This window comes from Rhinolophus ferrumequinum, chromosome X (genome assembly GCF_004115265.2).
Source record: "Rhinolophus ferrumequinum isolate MPI-CBG mRhiFer1 chromosome X, mRhiFer1_v1.p, whole genome shotgun sequence".
NCBI classification, from domain to species: domain Eukaryota; kingdom Metazoa; phylum Chordata; class Mammalia; order Chiroptera; family Rhinolophidae; genus Rhinolophus; species Rhinolophus ferrumequinum.
The window spans coordinates 92,316,734-92,339,722 of NC_046284.1; the positions used below are offsets into that span (position 1 = coordinate 92,316,734).

General features: G+C 35.9%; 1 protein-coding gene across 14 annotated transcripts in view; it reads left to right on the forward strand.

The window, feature by feature from the left end:
* CASK (calcium/calmodulin dependent serine protein kinase) overlaps window positions 1–22,989 on the forward strand; it is a 392,568-nt gene that overhangs the window by 288,371 nt on the left and 81,208 nt on the right. For 9 of the 14 annotated variants that reach the window (XM_033104205.1, XM_033104214.1, XM_033104254.1 and 6 more), the window contains exons 9-11: window positions 340–423; window positions 11,682–11,781; window positions 15,352–15,369. In XM_033104205.1, the coding sequence (XP_032960096.1) occupies window positions 340–423; window positions 11,682–11,781; window positions 15,352–15,369 (202 nt within the window). The remainder of the gene's footprint in view (window positions 1–339; window positions 424–11,681; window positions 11,782–15,351; window positions 15,370–22,989) is intronic. The other 5 variants (XM_033104288.1, XM_033104309.1, XM_033104244.1 and 2 more) reach the window with 1 other exon arrangement.

Consider the following 22,989-nt stretch of genomic DNA (forward strand, 5'->3'; position numbering starts at 1 on the left):
TTTCAAATGCTTATTTTACCTGACAAGATCATATCAAAGGTAACTTCATACCTTCATCATATTATGATTAATTATTTTAGCCATATATCTGAAAATTACATGACCCATTATTTCATCCCTTTATTATTGCTAAAAATAAAACATTATTTTACTATTAGTTTTGACCTTCATATGCCTCGTTTGAGAATGTTTACCAGTATCATGGAATAAAATCTCCAGTCTCCTAGGATTCAATCTAAGTTTCACATTTAATAATTAAGACTTTATTGTTTGTTTTAGGTTAAGCTTCTTCACTTTTTTGTACAGTTATAAGTGTTCATTATCTTTCTTCTTTTATAGGAGAGGGATCGTTATGCCTACAAGATTCATCTTCCAGAAACAGTAGAGCAACTGAGGAAATTCAATGCAAGGAGGAAGCTAAAGGTAAATTAAAGAAATCATCAAAAAGCGAGACAGATACAGTTGATGATCATGGTTTTATTCTGCTTCAGGGCCCATAAATATATCCTGGTGTTGGCCATTGTTTTTCTTATAGCTAAATTCTCACTTCCAAAAATTACCATCTTTTCAATAAGATTTTGGTTTTTTAAATCATGTAAAGTAATATCTAAGTATGAATCCAAACAATAAGTTATAATAAATGGAAGATTAATCATATTTTATATGTGTTATTTTTAAAATTCATAACAGAGATAAAATTACTTTAAAAACAGTAATTTACTATTATTATCCATTATTTTTTTTTAATTAAAGTTTATTAGGGTGACAATTGTTAGTAAAGTTACATAGATTTCAGGTGTACAATTCTGTGTTACATCATCTATAAATCACATTGTGTGTTCACCACGCAGAGTCAGTTCTTCTTCCATCACCACGTATTTGATCCCCTTTACCCTCATCTACCACCCCCTGCCCCCCTTACCCTCTGGTAACCGCTAAACTATTGTCTGTGTCTATGAGTTTTTGTTTCTCATTTGTTTGTCTTGTTCTTTTGTTGTTTACATAAATCTAGGTCATGTTTTCTCAAACAAATATTGGACCAAAAAATGTAGTTTAGTTCAATGGAAACAACACCAAATTAGAATTGGAACTAGAATTGAACAACCATCACAAAGCAGTAAAAATCCCCACTACCTTGGGATACTAGATAGAAAATGTTTTCAAATTACTTTTCTTATCTTTTCTTTGTTCTTTCTAGGTACCTTTCTCCTACCACTCTCCCTATCCTCCACCTCACATACACAAAAAATTAGTAATTACCCCATATAGGGAGCCCATTTGACTTTAAAAGTTTTTTTTAAATACTCAATATAAAATAATGGAGTCTTTTCAGCAGTGGGCAAACATTTTATAGGACAACATTTCTCCCCTCCCCCTCAAGAGAGGAAACTATTCTATTACGGTCTTAAAATAAACTTATGTCTGACTTGCTTTTGATAACTGTAAAAAAAATTTAACTCTTTCCTCTACGTGGTTGCTTGGATAGTAGTCCCTCTTAGCCACACAACTCCTGCCAACTATAAAACTTTTATTTGTATTTTCAGATATGTCATAAGTTGCAATAATATTGTTCACTATTATTCAATCCCTGAAATATGTGAATAGTTGTGTATAACTCTAGATTTATAAGAACATTTATATGAATTTTAGGAAGACTATGTAGGCCACAGTATTATCCTATACAGCTGAACTGTCTAACATAGTAGCCACAAGCCACATGTAGCAATTTAAATTTAAATTAATTCAAAGGTCAGTTCCTCAGTCACACTAGCACATTTCAAGTACTCGGTAACCATATGTAGCTAGTGGCTACTATATTGCATGACGCACATACAGGACATTTCTATCATTGCAGAAAGTTTTCTTGGACAGCGCTGCTACACAGAGCAAGGGAAATTTTATTTCAAAGATTTTATTGGGGAAGGGGAACAGGACTTTATTGGGGAACAGTGTGTACGTACTTCCAGGATTTTTTCCAAGTCAAGTTGTTGTCCTTTCAGTGTTAGTTGTAGAGGGCGCAGCTCAGATCCAGGTCCAGTTGCTGTTATTAGTTGCAGGGGGCGCAGCCCACCATCCCTTGCCGGAGTCGAACCGGCAGCCTTGTGGTTGAGAGCCCACTGGCCCATGTGGGAATCAAACCGGCAGCCTTCAGAGTAAGGTGCGTGGAGCTCCAACCACCTGAACCACCGGGCCGGCCCCAGAGCAAGGGAAATTTTAACATGCCATTGTTGGGTGATGGTTGTTCCCAGTTAAGTCTATCTCCCAGTTGTTTTTAGAGCAGAGGTTCAAACTGGCTCTTCTCTCTTTGCTTTAACAGTCTTTGGCAAAAATAATTATTAATATGGTGCCCAAAGAAGTTTCCCAGGACTTTTATTTCTTTGTTTTGGTATACACCCAAACCAGTGTCGCCTACAAAAGAAAAAATCTTATTATCCAAAGTGAATTTTGGTCAGCTGTTTTTGAAGTTAGTTTCCTCCCTACCCCACAACCCCCACAAAGAATCCATTAGTTATGCTTCTTTTGCATTTCTTCCCTAAAGTCTTCGTAATTCTAATGCTGCTTTGGCCTATGTGACCTTACTCTCTTTGGGGCTGAACGTTTCATTGCCCAAATACAGGGCTCAGGTTTGCTCCATCACAAGAAACATATGCTGTATTTCTCCCAGTGCCACAAAATCAGACTTGGGCCTAAAATAGCCAAAGTGGTGACTAAGATTCATTTGGACAGGGCCAAGCTGTCACAGCAGAAAGGGGTCATGTGAATTTACCACATCCCTTTGCAGGGATATTTAAAGTTTCAAGACCCACCAAACAACCTAGAATTAGGAACATCAGCATTTACTGTTTTTCCTTCTGCTACGGCTGTGTTCCTTTGAGTGATTCAGCCACTCTGGTTAAAGCATATTACACTTACCCTCCTCAGGGAACTGATTCTCCTCATTCTGCCTCTCCTGTAAGCTTCTAGAACAGAGATTGCAACTTCCCTGGCTTCCAGAGCCCACCACACAACTTATTTTCACAAACGAACAGCTAGGCACCCATCCTTCTATCCAGACACTATTTTCAAGCTTCTCAAATGGTGGTCAGCAACTAAATTTGTATGACTCCCTTTGAAATAATTAAAAAGGAAGTTCTCAGAAAGCAGGAGAAAATTACTTTTGTTACTTAGAGGTAGGACATTTTTATTGTTGGTGGCAAGAAGAAAGAGAAGGAATACAGTATTATGGGAAAGAGTGGGCTCTGGACCTACATTGCCTGGGGTGAATACTGGCTCTGACACAAGCTGTATAACTTTGAACAAGCTTAAATTCTCTGTGCCTCAACTTCCTTATCATAATGATAATAGCTAACTCATAGGGTTGTAAGGTTTTAATGAATTAATATTACAGCAATTAGAATACTACCTGTTAGTCATAAGTGCTCCATAGAGATTATTTGCTATTAATATTATTATTGTTTTTATTTGTTTTATTATGATTTTAATGTTAATAACTTTGATTTGGTACTCTATTTATAAATAACTGTAATTCTTCAGTGGACACTCCATACCATTTTAACTTTTTTCTCAGTCATTGACGTTAACATTTAGAGGTTTTTTTAAAGGCTATTTAAAAATGTATAGACCATGAAAACTTTCACTGGATAATCTCTATTTCTGTATTTCTTCCAAAATATTAATAACTATGCTTAGATTTTTCTGACCACTTAGATCATTTTCCTTCACAGTATCTAGAAAGAGAGGATCTTATACTTGTGATATAACATTCACTTCTCTTCCATTATTCTCCTCTAGTATCATATCCATTGTGTGAGATACATTCTTTAGAGCACTGGCTTTCCGAGTGCAATTCCCCAGCCCAGCAGCATCACCATCACCTAGGAACTTAATAAAAATACAAACACTCAGGCTCTAGTGCAGTCGGGCAAGAAAACAAAATAAAAGGCATCCAGATTGGAAAGAAAGTAAAATTGTCTTTGTTTACATGATGACATGATCCTGTATATAGAAAATCCTAAGGAATCTTCAAAAAGAAACTATTAGAAATAACATGTTTAGCAAGGTCATAGGATACGAGATCAATATATAAAATTGAATTGTGTTTCTATATATGAGCAACGAACAATCTTAAAATTAAACAATTCCATTCACAATAGCATCAAAAAGGATGAACTACTTAAGAACAAATTTAACAAAAGAAGTATAAGCCTTATAAACTAACATTGCTGAGAGAAATTAAAGAGAATCTAACTAAATGGAGCAATATTTAATGTTCGTGAATCAGAAGACTCAATAGTATTAAGATAATAGTTCTTTCCAAATTGATCTATAGATTCAACACAATCCCTATCAAAGTTTTAGCAGATATTGTCAAACTGATCCCAAAATTTATATGGAAATGCAAAGGACCTAGAATAGCCAAAACAATCTGTAAGAAAGAACAAAGTTGGAAGACTCATACTTTCCAATTTCAACACTTACTATAAAGCTACAGTCATCAGGACACTGTGATGCCAGTATGGTATGAGGATAGGCATGTAGATTGTGGAGCAGAATTAAGAGTTCAGGAATAAACACTTATATATGTGGTCAGTTGATTTTCAACAAAAGTTGCCAAGGCAATTCAATGGGGAAGGTAAAGTCTTTTCAACAACTGGTGCTAGGGCAGTTTGATATCCACATACAGTAAAAGACATAAAAGGCCACCTATTGGATGATTCCATTAATTTGTAATATCCAGAATAGGTATTTATATCTGTAAATCCATAGAGAGAAAAAGCAAATTGGTAATTTCCTGGCACTGGTTAGCAACTGCTTAATAGGTATAGGGATTGGGGTTGGTGGGGGGAGATATAAAGATGTTTTGGAAACTAGACAGAAGTGGTGGCCACATAGCATTGTGAATCTATTAAATATCACTGAATTGTACACTTTAAAATGGTGACTTTTATGTTATGTAGATTTCACATAACCCACATTTTTTAAGCCATGAGACAAAATATTCTTAAATACTGGCTTTCACTTTGGCACACTTGAGGGATATGCCACGGTACCATAGTAACAGTGGCTAACTGCACCACTCAGCTCACCCAAGATGCCACCCCTCCCTCCCTCAGCCCTAGGCATGCAGGAGGTTAGAGGGGTGCATCTTTATTGGAAAAGCCCCTTAGGTGACTGTGATATGTCCACCTTATTGAGAGTTACTACTCTAAAGAACAAACTGTAATGGTTCCAGAAAAATCCATCATATGTACTTATGACTATAATTCAATGACAAGGAGATCGCTTCCAGTTTTTCATGGCCATAAATATTGTTGCATTCGCTATTTATATTAATAAATCTTTGTACAGCTCTGATTATATTCTTAGGGTAAGTTCTCTGCTACTGAAATTGTTCGCATCAAAGTTTATACATGTACCTAAGGGGTTTTTGGGGGGTTTTTTTATTGGGGAATATTGGGGAAGAGTACGTTTCTCCAGGGCCCATCGGCTCCAAGTTGTTGTCCTTCAGTCTAGTTGTGGAGGGGGCAGCTCAGCCCCAAGTCCAGTTGCCGTTTTCAATCTTTAGTTGCAGGTGGCACAGCCCACAATCCCATGCGGGAATTGAACCCGCAACCTTGTTGTTGAGAGCTCACGCTCTAACCAACTGAGCCATCCGCCACCCCAAGATTTTTTATCTCTGTAACTAACTTGCCCTCCAAAAGATTTTTACCCAAACAGGTATTTTTGATGGTGAATTTATTGTTTTTACAGTTGAACCTTTTTCTCATTCAGTAAGTTTTGTAAAACTAGTCTATGCCAAAATATAACACATTATTCATTTTACTTTGCTGAAATTTCAAGATGATTACTTATGACTGGTTATAGTAGTATCAATACTAAACAGTCAGAAATTGTTCCTTTCCATATTTGTACTTTCATTTTGGCATTTAATCTCTTCAGCAGGCTGCAGGAGACAACAAATCCCTAATGAGAAAATTATTTGGATAATTAGAAGCATTAACATCATTTTCAGACTATGTTTCAAACTGTAAATTTAAAAAAGTTTATGGAACCCTCATGTGATTTGAATTATTATCACACACTTCTTTTTATTCTCCCTTATGTCATTATTTTATTTTTACATCTGTAAATGACGATGGAAAATTTTTTTCCCCATTTTGGTTACCAGACATTTCATATGTTGGGGTTCTTTTTTTTCACCCTTTTATTTCATACTAAGCTCTAGAATTTCAATACTTCCGTTTTTTAAAATCCTCTAGAAACAATACTTTCTTTAATAAACTACATAAGCCTGAGCAGGGGACTAGATATGAAGATCATATTTTCTCAAACTGAGTATTAGAATGCATGGGACAGGCTGTACAGTCTAGGCTGTCTAGAAAATCTGTGCTCTGTGTGTTCCTTAAGGAGGCACACCTGTACTCTGACCCTGGCTGTCATCTACTTGAAGGAGTCGCTGAGCAAGGGCAAGATGGAAAGGTGGGGAGAGGACTAGGGGCATGTCTGTGAGTGTCTGAGCATGTCTACCTAGGGAAGAGGCTCAGGAGGGAATCTGTTCTAGAAATCATGCCCTTTGCTTCATGAGTTATTTCTGCGTCTAGAGAGCAGATTTCCCCACAGTGGAGTATGTTGAAGAAATTCTGTATAAATAGAAGCAAGATTCTTTATTTGGGTAAGTTTATTGCAATCAGTTCAGGACATGGTGAATTGAATCCATGTGATTCAATTTAAGGGAAATCATTTGTTCCTTGTATATATAGAAAGTGAGGGAGATTTCTGATAGCTTTCTATATTTTTCCTTTATTGATTTTGCAAATTGCAAAAGTATAGCCTGCATACTTCTCTGACTTACTGATTGGTCTCTTGGATTCCTGAGCTTTGCAGAACTAGAAAAAGGTTGTTTAAAGAATCCTGTTTTCCAGTACTTTATAGAGCTGCACTATCCAATGCAGTAGCCACTAGCCATATGTAGCAACTTAGATTTTAATTTTAACTTATTAATATTAAATAAAATTTTGAATTTGATTTCTCAGTTGCAATAGTCATATTTCAAGTGCTCAGTACCCCATGTGGCTTATGACCACTGTATTGGATAACACAGGTATAGAACATTTCTCTCACTGCAGAAAGTTCTAGTATTGTACAACACCGCTATCTGGAGTCTTGGCACCTCCGAGAGCAATGGTTACACCTGTGCAGCACCTTTTGAAAGGTCAACCAGGAAGCTCTAAGAGCTGCCTTTTGGCATTTGTCCCCTTTCTATTAATTCGACGAGAACTAATTTAAGGATTTCTCAAGGACCTTTGTGCCCTAATAAAAGCCAACATTTATATACAGTCTTTTCATGTCATGAGAGTTTGTGTAGAGGCAGTAGGTTAGCCATAGCAGTTGTGGGCTCCCGCTACTCAGAGCAGTAAATCTAGTATCTGATAGACATCTTTGATTCTAAAAACTGAAAACTATTATTCTGATATGAGCAGTTGCATAAATAATAATTAAAGTGATTTTGATCCTCCTACATTGATTTTACAAAGCAGTTCTATTAATTTGATTCTGAAACATAGAATTTATTACTTCCTAAGATAGGCAGTGTGGCTTCTAAAGACCATCTTTATAAAGTACTTTTTCATAGACTAAAAGGATTCCTAAGATATCTATGCCATGCAATTGCTCTTAACTATAGCCATATCTACTACGCTTATAAGTCTCATTTTAATTTTCTTCAGAGAAGATAGCACAGCCTCCTTCATTAGTATATCCTGACTTAATGTTATGAAATTCCAGGTTTTAGACCTGTGTTTAGTTTATGCTTAAGTATCATATCTGTATAGGCTATGCTGACTATAATAACTTCATAGTCTCTCCATATAGTTACAGCCAAATGATAACTTTGGCTGTAATTATATGGAGAGAGATCAAAAGTTCTGATTGAATCAATGATCTCATCATCTAGGACTTAATTCTTAAATGTAATCGACCCAAATCCTTTAACATCTCTACCTTGAAATGATTTTCTAGCCTTTTGGTTATCTCTGTTCAGCCTCACCCTTTCCACGTTTAAGGCTTTGAGTTCAGTGTTCTGCATCCTATTAAGATGACCCTCTCTTGAATTCTGTGTCACATTCATATTTGTATGTCCCTGTGCTGGGCTTTTCCCCCTCAGTATATTATACTATGACTATGTGTTACCTTGCCATTTGGGTACAATGCCAGTTATTCTACATCTTATACTTGTGTATTTTGTATTTATACTTGTTAAAGTGTACCTGCCCTGTGTCTGTCAAGCTTCATGGTGCTTGTTTCTGAGCTCAGTTAGGGGGCACCAAAAAGGGAGTACACATTGGTTTTTTTGCTGTTGTCCTCAAGTCAGTTATACATGTGTTCAACTCCTGCGTTCCTTACTTAATAATTTTGTTGCCTTCTTAAGTGCATTTAGTAGTTTAACATAGCAGAAGTCTGAGCTAAACCATTTCTTGTTTTCCACTTCCTTAAATGAGACACAGAATCATCTAGCTGAGAGCATTCCATTTTGATGTTTGGCGTATGAACTATAATTATGATTAAGTTAATAATTAATTCCTTGTAGTTCTCTTTTTCTTTGCATTTAGAATCTGCCTTCTCCTTTCTAGGTTAATTGGCTTAGAAAATTGCATCTTTAGTATTAGTTATCTTAACAGCTTGTGAATAGTCTCCTTAACTCGAAATTGATATGTTTTACTCTCAGAACATACTAAAGTATACCTACTAAATTAGATAGAAAACTTATTTACCAAGGATTTAATAAAGTAGGAAGTTTGAAGAACTACTTGTATAAGATCTGAGCTCTTTAATAGCAATAGTGTAGTACAAGGGGTTAGCAAACTACTGCCTGGAAACCAAATCTAGCCCACCACCGATTTTTATATATAAAGTTTTATTGGAACACAGCATGAACATTCGTGTACGTATTATCTATGGCTGCTTTTCACACTACAATGGCAAAGTTGAGTCATTGCCTTCAAGCCTAAAATATTTACTGTCTGACCCTTTACAGACAAAGATTGTTGACACCTGGAATAGTAAAAACCCTTGAACTGCGGGGCATAGTTAGAGGACCTCAATTCTGTCTCAAAGTTGGCAGTAACCTTAACAGGTTGCTAAGCCTCTCTGAACCTGTTTCTTCATCAACAGAATGAGTCTCTTAGAATGAATCATCTCTAAAGTTGACTCAAATTCTAATAAAATTCTCGAAATCCATAAAGTGTTTTGGAACCATTTTGTCGTATTACCTAATAGCTTTGTGTTGAAAATTCAAACCACATGCAGTCACTGAGTTTAAAGAACTAAATAAACAAAACTGCTAGCCATAAGACAGATAAATTAGGAACTTGCTACTATTATTTCAAAAGAATTTATCTCTCAGGGCTTTTTTAAATAGCGCTTTTCTAGTAGTATAAGTATTTCTAGATCTTTGACTACAGTAGTAGCTAGAACAGGCCTTGAAACATAAAACTACCATATACCAGAGGGAAAAGGGGGATGGGGGAGGTTGAAGAGGGCAAAGGGAGTCAAATACATGGTGACAGAGGGAAACTTAACTTTGAATGATGACCATACAATGCAATATACTGATAATGTATTATAATATTGTACACTTGAAACTTATATAATCTTAGTAACCAATGTCACCCCAATAAATTTAATTTAAAAAAGAAACTCAATTGAATCTTCATTTGGAAATAAAAATAGAACATCTCTAAAATTTTAATCTCAGTGTGTGGGAAACATATGATTTCATTTGTAAAAATTCCATTCCCACCCACTTTTTAGGGAACATGTATAATACGTAAAGTGAAATAAGCTTCTACTGTAGAAAGAAGAACTCAGCATTCAGTACTGTTTTTTTATCGTGGTAGCTGACCATAAAATTCCACATAAGAACCTCTCCTGCATTAACCCTGGACTTTTGCAAATCTAAAAAGTTGCCTGGCATGGCATCATCATGAGCACTTTTCTGCTTTTTGCTCTTCCCTTTATGCAGTCTGTCTCTTTTTCAATTTCTATTTATAGAAAGAAACCCTAACATGGCCCCCCAAAAAAATGAATCTTGTGGAAATGTATTTCTATTAATGTTTCCATGTATTTAATAAATGCCTACACACATGAAAGATTTATCTTTCTTTTCAAAAAATAATCCAAGAGTTCAATATTTAAAATTTAGACTTAAGACTACTTCAGTGAACTGATACTTGACTACCTAAATGAGCTATTCTTCCTAGACCAGAAAAAGGCTGTGCCCATGTTCTAGCAGTAGATTAGTAGGGTTAGTAATCATTTGCATTTACAAAATGCTTTGCTGTTTACAAAGCATTTTCACATACATAATGACTTTTGACAATCCTATAAGGTAAGTTATGTCAGTTTTACTGTTCTCGCTTTACAAAGGAGAAAACCCCAAAAGGTTAAATGACTCAAGTAGCATCACGCAGCTGGAAAGTGCCAGAGCCAAGGAACACACCCAGATATTTTGGCCTACACCTAACACTCACAGAATTGAACACTTTTACAAAATAACTGTTAGCGTTCTTCCTGTTACTGAAGCAATAATTCCCAACCTTTTCCCACCCAACATCCTAAGGGATTGCACTCAATATGACAGTGATTCTCTACTAGGAATCAGGACAGGCTATGCATGTGGTTTAAAAGAGTCACATGTAGTTGATTCTGCTCTGTGGCCTGATTGAGAAATACTGTACAGGAGTAACACATAGTCATTGTTAACAAAAAGAAAGGGGGGGATTAAAGAAAAATGACTCATATTCCTACTTCCAAGAGATAATTAATACTAACAACAGTTTGGTGTATATGTTCAGCCTTTTATATCTATATTAATCTTTTTTTCAAAAATTAGATCATACTATAGATTGTTTAAAACCTTTTTTTTTTTAAAGATTTTATTGGGGAAGGGGAACAGTACTTTATTGGGGAACAGTGTGTACTTCCAGGACTTTTTTTTTTTTCCAAGTCAAGTTGTTGTCCTTTCAGTCTTAGTTATGGAGGGCGCAGCCCAGCTCCAGGTCCAGTTGCCGTTGCTAGTTGCAGGGGGCACAGCCCACCATCCCTTGCGGGAGTCGAACCGGCAACCTTGTCGTTGAGAGCCCGCACTTCAACCAACTGAGCCATCTGGGAGGCAGCTCAGCTCAAGGTGCCATGTTCAATCTTAGTTGCAGGGGGCGCTGCCCACCATCCCTTGCAGCACTCGAGGAATCGAACTGGCAGCCTTGTGGTTGAGAGCCCACTGGCCCATGTGGGAATCGAACCGGCAGCTTTCAGAGTTAGGAGCATGGAGCTCTAACCGCCTGAGCTACCGGGCCAGCCCTAAAATCTTTTATATGTAGTTCATCACAAGCCTCTTTCCATTTCATTAGACATCCTTCTGCATCATCATTTTATAGAGACATTGTGTGGTACGTGTTTGAGTTCAAGATGTAAATGGTTTCATATACTTTTGCAATCTCCAACAGCATTATTCTGGCATATGCGTACATGATTGATTTGAAGAAATCCAAAATTATTTAAAAGCTACCCCTTTTCTAGCTATCATCTGTGTATTTGACTTTCTGAGTAATCCTTAAATAACCATTTGTTAACTTTTTATATTTATATATTTGTTTTAATATTTTTTCATCTCTTTGCTTTAGGGTGCAGTACTAGCAGCTGTGTCAAGTCACAAATTCAACTCATTCTATGGGGATCCCCCTGAAGAGTTGCCAGATTTCTCAGAAGACCCTACCTCCTCAGGTAATTGGATCATTCATTCATCAGTGTGAATCATTTGGTATCTACATCCTTTCTCCTCCATTTTGAATAAACTTTTTTCTGTGAATCTAGTCAGCTCCTCCAAGGGATGGTAAGGAAGTTTGTCAGCAACCAAATCCCATCTACATATGTCTGGTTCCTTTTAATTTTAATACCAAAGTTGCTCTCCTCTACTGCTCCAAAACCAACATTTCATTTTTTTCTTTTTACCTCAGAAATATTTCTTCCCTTTTTCCCTACTTCAGACCTAATGTCACACTTCATCCAATCCAACGTTGTAGTCGATTTTGGGGGGATCTTTCTGATTATCTTCTGCCTCAACAAAATGTTCTGACATAAGATTTTCTCCACATCAACCATAGCAGAGCAGACTTTGGGACAACACTGCTTTTAATTGAATCTTTTAATGTGAATCTTATGAGTTATTTCTTGAAACAATTTACAAGTTCTCTTTTTATAAAGTCTATAACGTATGTATACAAGCATTCAAGGGAGAAGAACATAGAAGAGTTACCTGTATTGATTAAATGAATGTAGGTATTCCTGAAAAAACCCACCAGTGTTCACAAAATTATATTATAAAATGCTCAGATTTTCATCAAGTATCATTCACTAAAAATCCATAGGATCCATATATATGTATATGTAAATGCATGTATGTGTGTTACAGTTTTTTATTTTATTTATGTATTTCTTTATTAATTTAACTCCTGCATCATATGTCCTCTGCCCTCGGTTTTTCTTTTTTATTAGAGTCCCTCAGTATTTGCCATGTGGTTGACATGATACTGTTGATTTGATGTTTGTACTCTTGGTCTGGCTCATTCAATATTCATGTATTACCATTGGAATCAAGGCCAGGCCCTTCCTAAAGCATGAGTTGTTTGTCCTTCACAATGAGCAATATAGAAGGAATGGATGTGCTAATGCTTTTTTCCTGTTGGAACCATGAGCATTTGTCAGTATTTATGCTTCTTCCTTCCTCTGTTTATACACGTATGTGCACATACACCTTCACATACACATACACAGAGAGAGTTTCTTACACATGGGCATGTGTTTATACCTTGTACAAAATAACAAGATTAAGTTTTCCATTCCAGCAGCTATATAGTTCCTCATTTTGACTTTTACCAATTGGGATGTGAGTCTTCCTCTTTTGAGTGAAGGTGATTTCCAAAAACATTCAGAAATGGGAATCTTAGAGAAGAGACTCTGAGGAGAAGACCTTGCTGTTTTCCTCTTGTTCTGACTTGGTAATTACCCAGAGCCCTTACCACAAGAAAGGCAAGGCCATGGTTGAGTTTATAGGTATGTTCCCCAGTGCTCCCTATTGTTTCATATCTTTCCTCCTGGTCATTTTGTTCCCTTCACCTGTAGCTTTTTGTTGTTGTTTGTTAGCTAGGAACCTCTTTCTTCTCTCCTCATACTCAGGTTACACTTGACCCTATCTAGGGAGAGTGGTTCCAGTAATGATTTTGTGTTGTGCTGTGACTACATGATATAGTTGCGTATTTGGAATATATTTAATACCATTTTCACCTTTAGAAATGGGCCTGCAGAGCAGTATGGTCCTTGCAATAGTGTCACAGACCTGATCTTTAATGTTGCCCCTTAATATGTGCCTCTGCCTGGTAAGAGTTTAATGAGCTCTTAAGTGTTCCTTTCTGTGAAAAGTTGGGTTTTTCTTTTAGGGAAAGAAATTGTCTATAGTTATAGACATGCTTATTTTCTATTAAATACATTTTTATTGCCCAATGTTTTCTGTTTTTTAGTATAACTTCTAAATGATATGGCTGAAATAGTTTCTGATAACAGTACTTGCTTTTTAAACAAAAAAAAAAAACCACAACAAAAAAAGAAATTTCTTACACTGTCTTACGGGTAGCCTGAAAGCCTTCAAATGTGTTGCTCACAATTTCGCGTTTCTTCTTCCCTTTCTTGCAGTCACACCCTATTTTATTTTTTTTTGTCTTTTAAAAAATGTTCTGGATCTTAATGATTTTGTAAGTAGCCTATATCTTCATTTGATATGCTAAAGGTCTGTCTCTAAAATATCTTTAAGTAGCACTGTCCAGCTGCTACAGATAAAATATAGACGAATTATTATGCAATGTACATGCCTGATCACCTACCCTAAATGACGAGAAAGTTTGTATATACCCAGAAGTCAGAGAGGAAAGAAAATTTTGAATAAAATTCTAATATTTCCCTAACTTTCACATAGCTATCAGGAATTATTTGTATGTACCTAAAATTAATTTTTAATTCCTAAGCCATTTAAAGGGAGGCATTATAATATTTTATCAGCATAATTTATCAAATAGCTATCTGCCAGCAAGTTTCCTGTTCTGCAACCAACAGTAATGGTTGTATGGTTGGTTGCAAAAAGACCTATTGTGTATTTTATCTGGAACTTTACAGTTTCATAAATTAACACATCTATATATTTATTTTATTTTTTATTTTTTAATATTTTCATTGATTTTCAAACCTAAATTCTTCTCTGTTTAATTCTAATCTTTAAATTCTGCCATCATTTATTTTAAGTTCCCTACATTATCATTTTCACTGTCTTCCTTTTTAAATTGGCATAGGTTTGTTTTACAGTACAAAACACAAAGCACTTTTCATCATTACCCGAAAGTTCTTCCAAGCCCATGGCAAAAAGAGAAAACTGATCATAGAGCATGTGTTTGTAGGGAGCGAGTGAGAGCATACGGAAGGAAGGAGGGGTTAGAGAGAGAACAGTGTAAGGTCACCAACTACCCTTTCTTGAGATGGACTGTCTGTTTTTCATCTTTAAATAATGCCTTTTCTATTCTTTCTATGAAATGATGATAAATGGTAGGTTGTGAGATATTTTTAATGACCTTCTTTGACAAAATTAAAAGCTGACAATCCTATTTCGGTCCCCCCCAAAAAATTCTATTTAAAATTACAATTTAAAAATGAATTTAAAACAAACCACTTCCTAATTTGTCATATATGTTTAGGTATGTTCTTTACATTCTAAAACAATTTTTATGGAAGAGATTTTTTCTTTTTTTGCATTTGATGCTTTTTATTTTATTTTTTATTAAACTTATTGGGGTGACAATGGTTAGTAAAATGATATAGGTTTCAAGTGTACAATTCTGTAATACATACATCATCTATATATCACATTGTGTGCTCACCACCCAGTCAGTTCTCTTTCCATCACCATATATTTGGTTACTGCAATTAGTCTGTTATACATTCGCTGTAATTTGTTGAGTTTAATCTTATGATAAATAGTATATTGACGCTCTGTTACTTAATAATCTAAAGTGGAAATATTCTGTTCTCATATTTCAAACCAAAGAAGTCAGAATCAGAACCCAGTGTTTTGACGACTGAAACCCTAAACAGTCCCAGTGAATGTGCTCATGGAACACAGGGGCTCACTTTGGGCTCAGCTGGGGGACCATGCTTCCTGGGCTCATCTACTGGGCCCAACTGTGGCTTGATAACCTGCTTGCTCTAAAATCATACTGTTTGTTGTTTGTCCATATGCTGCCTTCCTCCTAGGACTTCTAGCAGCAGAAAGTAGGTATCCCTTTGTTTTCCTCTAAGGTTTAATCTTTTATGCAGAAGTGTTTGGCTTTGCATGGTTTATAGTCAGCTTGACTTTTTCCTTGGCTGTTTGTGTTTAGATGTTTAATTATGAATTTTAACACTGCCTGATCATAAACGAAAAACTTAGATATGTTGATTTCCTGAAGCATTGTTATACAAATAACAAATAATATTAACTTCTCACTTCTTTCATAAGAGGAAAAAGAGGCAGTGTTAAAATTTTAACTGTACTTAATATTATTTCACATCTCAATTTCAAGCATAAATACATTAATTCTAAGGAGAGAGTAACATTTTATTTTGTAGTTTGCTTTCAAGAAAACTGTCAGGGTAAGTGAATTTTCCTTCGACAATTACATAATCTATAAGCAGTTTTTATTACTCTCTGTTACTATTTTCAGTTTATTAATATGGAGCTATGAAATAAACTCCTGAATTCATGTCTCTTAAGTTTTACCATCAGAAAGAAGATTGATAAAGAATAATGTAATGGCTAGATTTTTATTACAAAGGGATATAATTTGAGTATGTGAGAATATAAAGTAAAAAGTATGTTAGAAATTACACACACATGCACAAATGAATACAAGTAAAATTAAGGCAATCTGAGTAAGATGGGTGGATTGCACCCATGTCAATATTCAGTTGTAATATTATACTGTAGTTTTGTCAAATGTTAACAGTGGGGGAACTGAGCAAAGTATACAAGGGATCTCTGTATTATTTCTACAACTGCATATGAATCTATAATTATCTCAATAATAATTTCAATTAAAACAAAAGGATAAACTTTACCTTAACATTGTGCTTCCTGGAGGACAAGTATATAAGAAACAAAGATAAATTAGAAAATCTGGAAGCTAACAATTGAATTCATTGTCACATTTTGTTGCATTAATTACTTGTAGCTCAAATTGCTGCAGATTTAAGACAGTCATGCATGGATTAACAATGGGGATACGTTCTCAGAAATGTATCATTAGGCAATTTCATCGTTGTGTGGACATCACAGAGTGCACTTACACAAACCTAGGTGTAATAGTGTGTGCTATACTTTTATGTGACTGGCATCATAGTAGGTTTGTTTACACCAGCATCACTACAAACACATGAATAATGCATTGCACTATGACATTATGACAGCTGTGACGTCTTTAAGCAATAGGAATTCTTCAGCTCCATTATAATCTTATGGAACCACCATTGTATATGTGGTCTGTTGTTGACCAATACATCATTAACTAGCACATGACTGTATAAAAATATCACAGTATATTAGTTATCTGTTGCTATGCAAAGAATAACTGCAAAGCAGCATTTATCATCTCAGTTTCCATGAGTCAGGAATCTGGGCATGGCTTAGCTGGGGGCCTCTGGCTCAAGATCTCTTGAGACTGCAGTGAAGCCTTCCTCTGGAGCTGTGATCTCATGTGAAGGCCCAACTGCAGGGGGAATCCTCTTCTAAACTCACTCACATGGTTGTTGACAGGCTTCAGAGCCTCACTCGCTATTGGACCTCTCCATAAGGCTGGCCACAACACAGAAGCTTGCTTCCCTCAACATGAATGATCAGAGAAGGAGGGCAAAAGTAAGAGAGAGAGGGCCCAAGAAAGAAGCCACAGTCTAGAACCTCATCTCAGAAGTGACATCCTATCCCTTCTGCCCTATTCTGTTCATTACAAGTGAGGTAGTAAGTCCAGCCCACACTTCAGGGAAAGGGATTGATTATACAAGGGCATGAATACCAGGAGGCAGGGATCTTGGGGGCCATCTTAGAGGCTGCCTACCACATAAAAGTTAATAACTGTTGAAGTGTAAGGCTCTTCCCATATGTAACTGCTTTTGTTTCTCCAGATTTAGCACCCCTCTCCTTTTAAAAAACACAAAGTCAGCAGACCTTTCATGTCATTGGGAATGAAAGCATCTTGGAGGTAGCAGGTAGTGCTTTTCCTTAGTTGTGAAGCTTTATTTGAATGGGCATTAACAACCAGCAGAATGTTATTTCAAGTATTTTGACAAATTTGTGCCCAATGATGTTATTGTTTGGAAACATAGACTATTTTAACAAGCATAACGGTATTAGAATTGTAGCATCTGTACTCTAACAGAATATATTTGCATAGTTTACCTCTTTTAACTAATAAATTTTAAGGTATCTGTACTATAATCTATACATAAAGAATCTAAAGCATTTATCACCATGTATAAGTTTTCATAACTTCAATTAGATACAGCTCAGCTGCTTAAATCCAAAATACAATTTCCATTACAGGATTGCTTATTGCTTATAACTTGATTGATAACCAGAATTTGCTTTGTACAGTGGGAATAAAAGATGCTGTCCAGGCGATAGGGGTAGAGGGAAGAGATTGGTTGCAAAGGAACACGAGGGAACTCTTTTATTTATTTTTTATTGGGGAACAGTGTGTTTCTCCAGGGCACATCAGCTCAACGTCGTTGTCCTTCAGTCTAATTGTGGAGGGCGCAGCTGAGCTCCAAGTCCAGTTGCCGTTTTCAATCTTTAGTTCCAGGGGGCACAGCCCACCATCCCATGCGGGAATTGAATCGGCAACCGTGTTGTTGAGAGCTCTCGCTCTAACCAACTGAGTGAGCCATCCCACCGCCCCTCTGGGCAGCTCAGGGGCAGCTCATTGTCTTCAATCTAGTTGTGGAAGACGCAGCTCACTGGCCCATCTGGGAATCGAACCAGCAACCCTGCTGTTCAGAGCTCATGCTCTAACCAACTGAGCCATCTGGCCACCCTGAGAGAACTCTTTTTGAAGTAATGAAAATGTACACTTAAATTGGGGGATTTTAACTTAATAAATTATACCTTAGCAGATTTTTTTTAAATGCTATTGTGCTTGCAAAGAGGGGGCTTTGACTGAGTGGGTGATATGAATGTGTGTGTAGAGATTCAGTGTTGTAGAAATAGGATTGCTAACATGGTAGGAAAGAGAAGTTACTAATAACTCTTCAGACGAAGCTAGACTAAATTCAGATGCTGAATTTTCTCAGTGATACTGGCTTTTATAACTATACATAAAATTTTTAAAATATACACATACAAATCTTTGTTACTGAAAAAACTGCATGCATGGGTATGCAGTGTATACATTTATCAAAACTCATTGAATGGTACACTTAAGATTTGTATATTTCGCTCTACGTAAATTTTACCTTAGAAAGAGAGAAATATTAAAATCCATGCTAAAGTGTTTAGGGGTGAAGTGTACTGATGTTGCAAATATCGCGAACTGTTAGCAATTGTAGAATCTAGGTGGTGAGTACAATTCTTTCAATGTTATATGTTTGAAATTTTTCATAGTAAAACATAGAGGGAAATAGTTTTAAGACAGACCCACCCTACTTTGAGAACTTTTTTGTTTAAACATTCTACTATTTATTTTTCTGTCCTTCCTTCAGGTTATTTTTACTCAGTCAACTTTTTTATGAAATTTTTTTCACTCTTGTAATGAAATTCTTTTAGACTCAATGTTTTTATTGACCTTAAAAGCATATTCCTCTTTAAAGAAACAGACTCAGGGACAGTTTTACAACATTTGACAGATTTATGCCTTTTTTGACTATTATTTCATAATAGCAGCAGAAAACTTTTGAGAAACTTGTTTGTATCAGTGAGACGTTTAGAAAAAATAGAAATGTTCAAAGTTAAAATGTTCGATTATCAACCTAATTTTTAGATACAACTTATTACCAAATGAGTCATGCAGAAATTAAAGTACTATTCTGAAGGCAAGGCTTGATTGCTTTCTAATAAATTTATCATTGTGAAAGTTTGGACCAAAGTCTCAGAAAATAAACCTTATATGGTAAATAGAATTGAGATTAAAGAGAGAATAGAAATTAGATGTCATCTCATTACCAAATGCAAATTATTCAGCTGCCTTGCTGAGGGTGTGATATGGTTTCAGGGGGCGCCAGTCTAGAGTGGATTGTTAGAGACCTGAGTTCTAGGACTCACTCTTCTGCTCACTGCTGTGGTCCCAGGGTCATTTAACCCTGCTGAGCCTCTGATTTTTCAAATATAAAAATACTTACTTACAGGATAGGGTTATTGTGGAATCATATAAGGTAATAAGTATAAAAGCACTTTGGAAATCATAAACTGTTATACAAATATAAGTATTAAAATAATCTTCACTATGACTTTTAGGAAACTGCTATAAAATTAAAAGTTTCCTGTGATTTTGTTATAATACTTTTATTTTCGATTTTTCAGAATTTGCTCAGGAAAAATCATTTTAATTAAACATGTTTTTATTGTGTTTTTTTGGACAAAGCACTCTGCAAGTAAAGCCTGGAATGCAAATGTGAATAGGATGCCTACAATCCTGCCATTAAATCAATTGGCCTCTGAGGAGGTGAATTCGTACTCTTTATTTATTGATTTTCTTCAAGGTAGTTACAAGTTTATACAAAGGTCTTATAGAAAAAAACACCCTATTCAGTTTTTGAGAAAAGTGAAGAGTTCTTTCAGATATGACAATAATGATCAACAAAATAAATACTAGTAGCAGCTTAAGAGTGTGTATGTGTGTGTGTGTGTGTGTGTGTTGTATTAATTATTACTACTGCCTCTGTGTTTAAAACAAATAGCAATGGGAAAGCCCTAGAAATGTCTTTGTATACATTTATATTTTACAATGAACTGGAAAAATTATGGCACTTTTTGATGGACTTGATGTTGAACTGCAGATACCAATTATACACGCCTATCAGACTAAGAATGTATTCTGTGGTTCTGCTGGTCATACCCAAAGAAAGAAATAGCAGAACTAGAAGAGGTGTCAGTGGAAAGTGTTAAAATTATCAAGGGTGAAGAAAGATTTTGAAGTTAGACCAAAAATATGTGTTTATTCACTTTTAAACGAGGAAGGAAAAATGGATTAAAAACCAATTTTCCTACTTAATTACAGAAACTTAAAATTAGGCGCACGTTTCAGAGTTTGCAATGGGCAACTTGAGTACAGCTATGGAAATGCTTCCTTTCATGATTGGAAATTCACAACGTTAATCACATTAGAGTACAAGATAAGACTATAAATCAGTTCAGAAAAGGTAACAGATTCAAGGAGGTTAAATAGAACTGTTGACCTGGTGGGTCTTGCCTCCTGGAAACACAGGCTAACAGATGCCTTTGTGCTTTCCAACAAAGCATCCCCTGGGCCCATACAAGCAGATTAGACTCTAGGTGAAGGTGTTGAATTCCTGCTCATCCATCTCCTCTCTGAGGCTCTAGGCAGCCTTCTTCAATGCCGCTTTGTTTTTACCTCATCTATGTCGTTTACATCAGGGTATAAAATAGGCTGTGTACTTTACACAGCAGCCTGAAAGTCCCTTCCTCGAGGCCAGAGATCACACCTGTTTTCTCTGAAGCCCCTGCCTAGCATCTGGCAAAAAGCAGGAATGTTCAATAAAGGTTTTCGTTATTGACTGACCCGATACAGTTCAAGTTCTTTTTTCACCTCCACACCCATGCATAAACCACGTGTAGCTTCTTGTTGAACGTTCCCCCCTGTGTTTCCTGGTATGTCCAATTAGTAAGTCAGTTAAAGCATAGACTTCAGAGACAGACACACCGGAGTTGAGTCCTGACTCCGCCACTTAGAGCTGTGACCTTCCTTGGCCTCTCCGAACCGCAGTTCACTGTCTGGAAAAGTCGGGTAATATATCTGTCTACCTTACTGTGTTGTCCTGGGGATGTACCTGGCACATAATAAATAAACACTCAAAAATTGGGAGCTGCTGTTATTATGATGTTTCTTTAGTACTGAATTAATTCAGTGAATACTTTGTGAATGTTATAAAATGAATCAAATATAGACCTGCCTTAAGGACCTCACATCAGAGAAAAGAAGAGTGAGCAAGTGCACACATAGGGTAACCAGAGGAGTATGTTAGTGGGACAGGAATAACGGAGCTTTGGGAGTTCACAGACCAACAAATGATACATCCCTGGTCTGGTACAGCCCAAATTACTTCCCAGCCATTACACTTGCCATCTTAGTAATTGCTAGATACAGTGTTATTTTATTTTAATCTTATAGTATTAATAAACTGCTACCTAGACTATATCAGCATCAGCGATGCTAGAAAGAAACAATAAAAACTAGATAAGATTTCACTAAGATAACTGAGTGAAAATGATAACTAGGTTTCTGTGACATATGTTGAATTTTTTTAATATACAAAAAAAATTTTCACTAGTATTTTTGTTATTGTAGTTTCATAAGGTCAGAAGTTTAGAACTGGCATTAGTAATTTTATAAACCTGATACCATTTAATTGTGTGGTTGATAGTGTGTTGGTGTCAGGAATTCAGTGGGACATTTGGGACTAATTTCTTCACATCATCTCTTGCTTTCTAAGGCTATCAGTAAGGGATGACGAATGAGCTGGCTTTGATCTAATTTCCAGATTTTCTTTCCCACTCAGAACAAAGTAAAAATCCTGAAAGAGCAGGTAGAAGGAAGTCGATTAGATTAATCTTTTCAGGAATAGCAGGGGAAATGCGAACTGATATCCACCTTATAGGTAAGTGTAATTATTCAAAATTTAAAAGCATCCACAGTCCCTTCAACAGTGAATGGTTAAACTGTGGTACATCCATGCCATGGACTATGACCCAACATTAAAAAGGATTAAACTATTGCTACATGCAACAACCTGGATGAATCTCCAGAGAATTTTGATGGGTCAAAAAAGCCAATCCCAAAAGGTTACACACTGTATGTTTTCATTTATGTACCACCCTTGAAATGACAAAATTTTAGAAATGAAGAACAGATTAGTAGTTGTTAGGGGTTAGGAAGGGCCGGGTAGTAGGGAAATGAGTGTGACTATAAAGGGGCAACAGGAAGGATCCTTGTGGTGATAGAAATATTCTGTAGCTTGACTTGTATCAGTGTCAGTATCTCGGTTGTGGTGGTGTATGAGTTTCACAAGATGTTACCTCACCATTGGGGGAAATCGGGTGAAGGTACATGATGAGATCTCTCTGTATTGTTTCCTTCAACTACATGTGAATCTGCAATGACCTCAAAATAAATAGTCAAAGTTTTTAAAAATTAGCCACAGTAATTCCCACATGGATAACCACTTGACTTGTGGCTTAAGCTCCAAATCTTTAATATAATTAAATAGCACTGCACAAAGCAGTTGCTTATATAGCAACTTTTATTTTCTAGTGTGGAAAACTTGGAACATATGGACGAGAACAAAATGAAGTATAAATAGGAAAATAAAGATAATTCCTGTTACCCTTTTGGTGTATTTCATTCTGGTTTTTTTCTGAGTTTGTGTATGTGTATTTTTTTAATCATAATTGGGAATATGTAATTTATGTGGTTTTATATTCTGCTTTCTTGAATTTTATATCATGAGGTTTTTTTCTATGTCTTTAAAATTCTTCAAAAACAATTTTCATTTGGCTATATATTCCATTATATGGATGTTCTATAATTTATGCAATCATTCTCTATCAGCTATTTTTCCATTTTATATGATAAATATCCTTATAAATAAATATTTTTCTACATTTTCTAATTTTTTTTCTTAAGTTGGGTT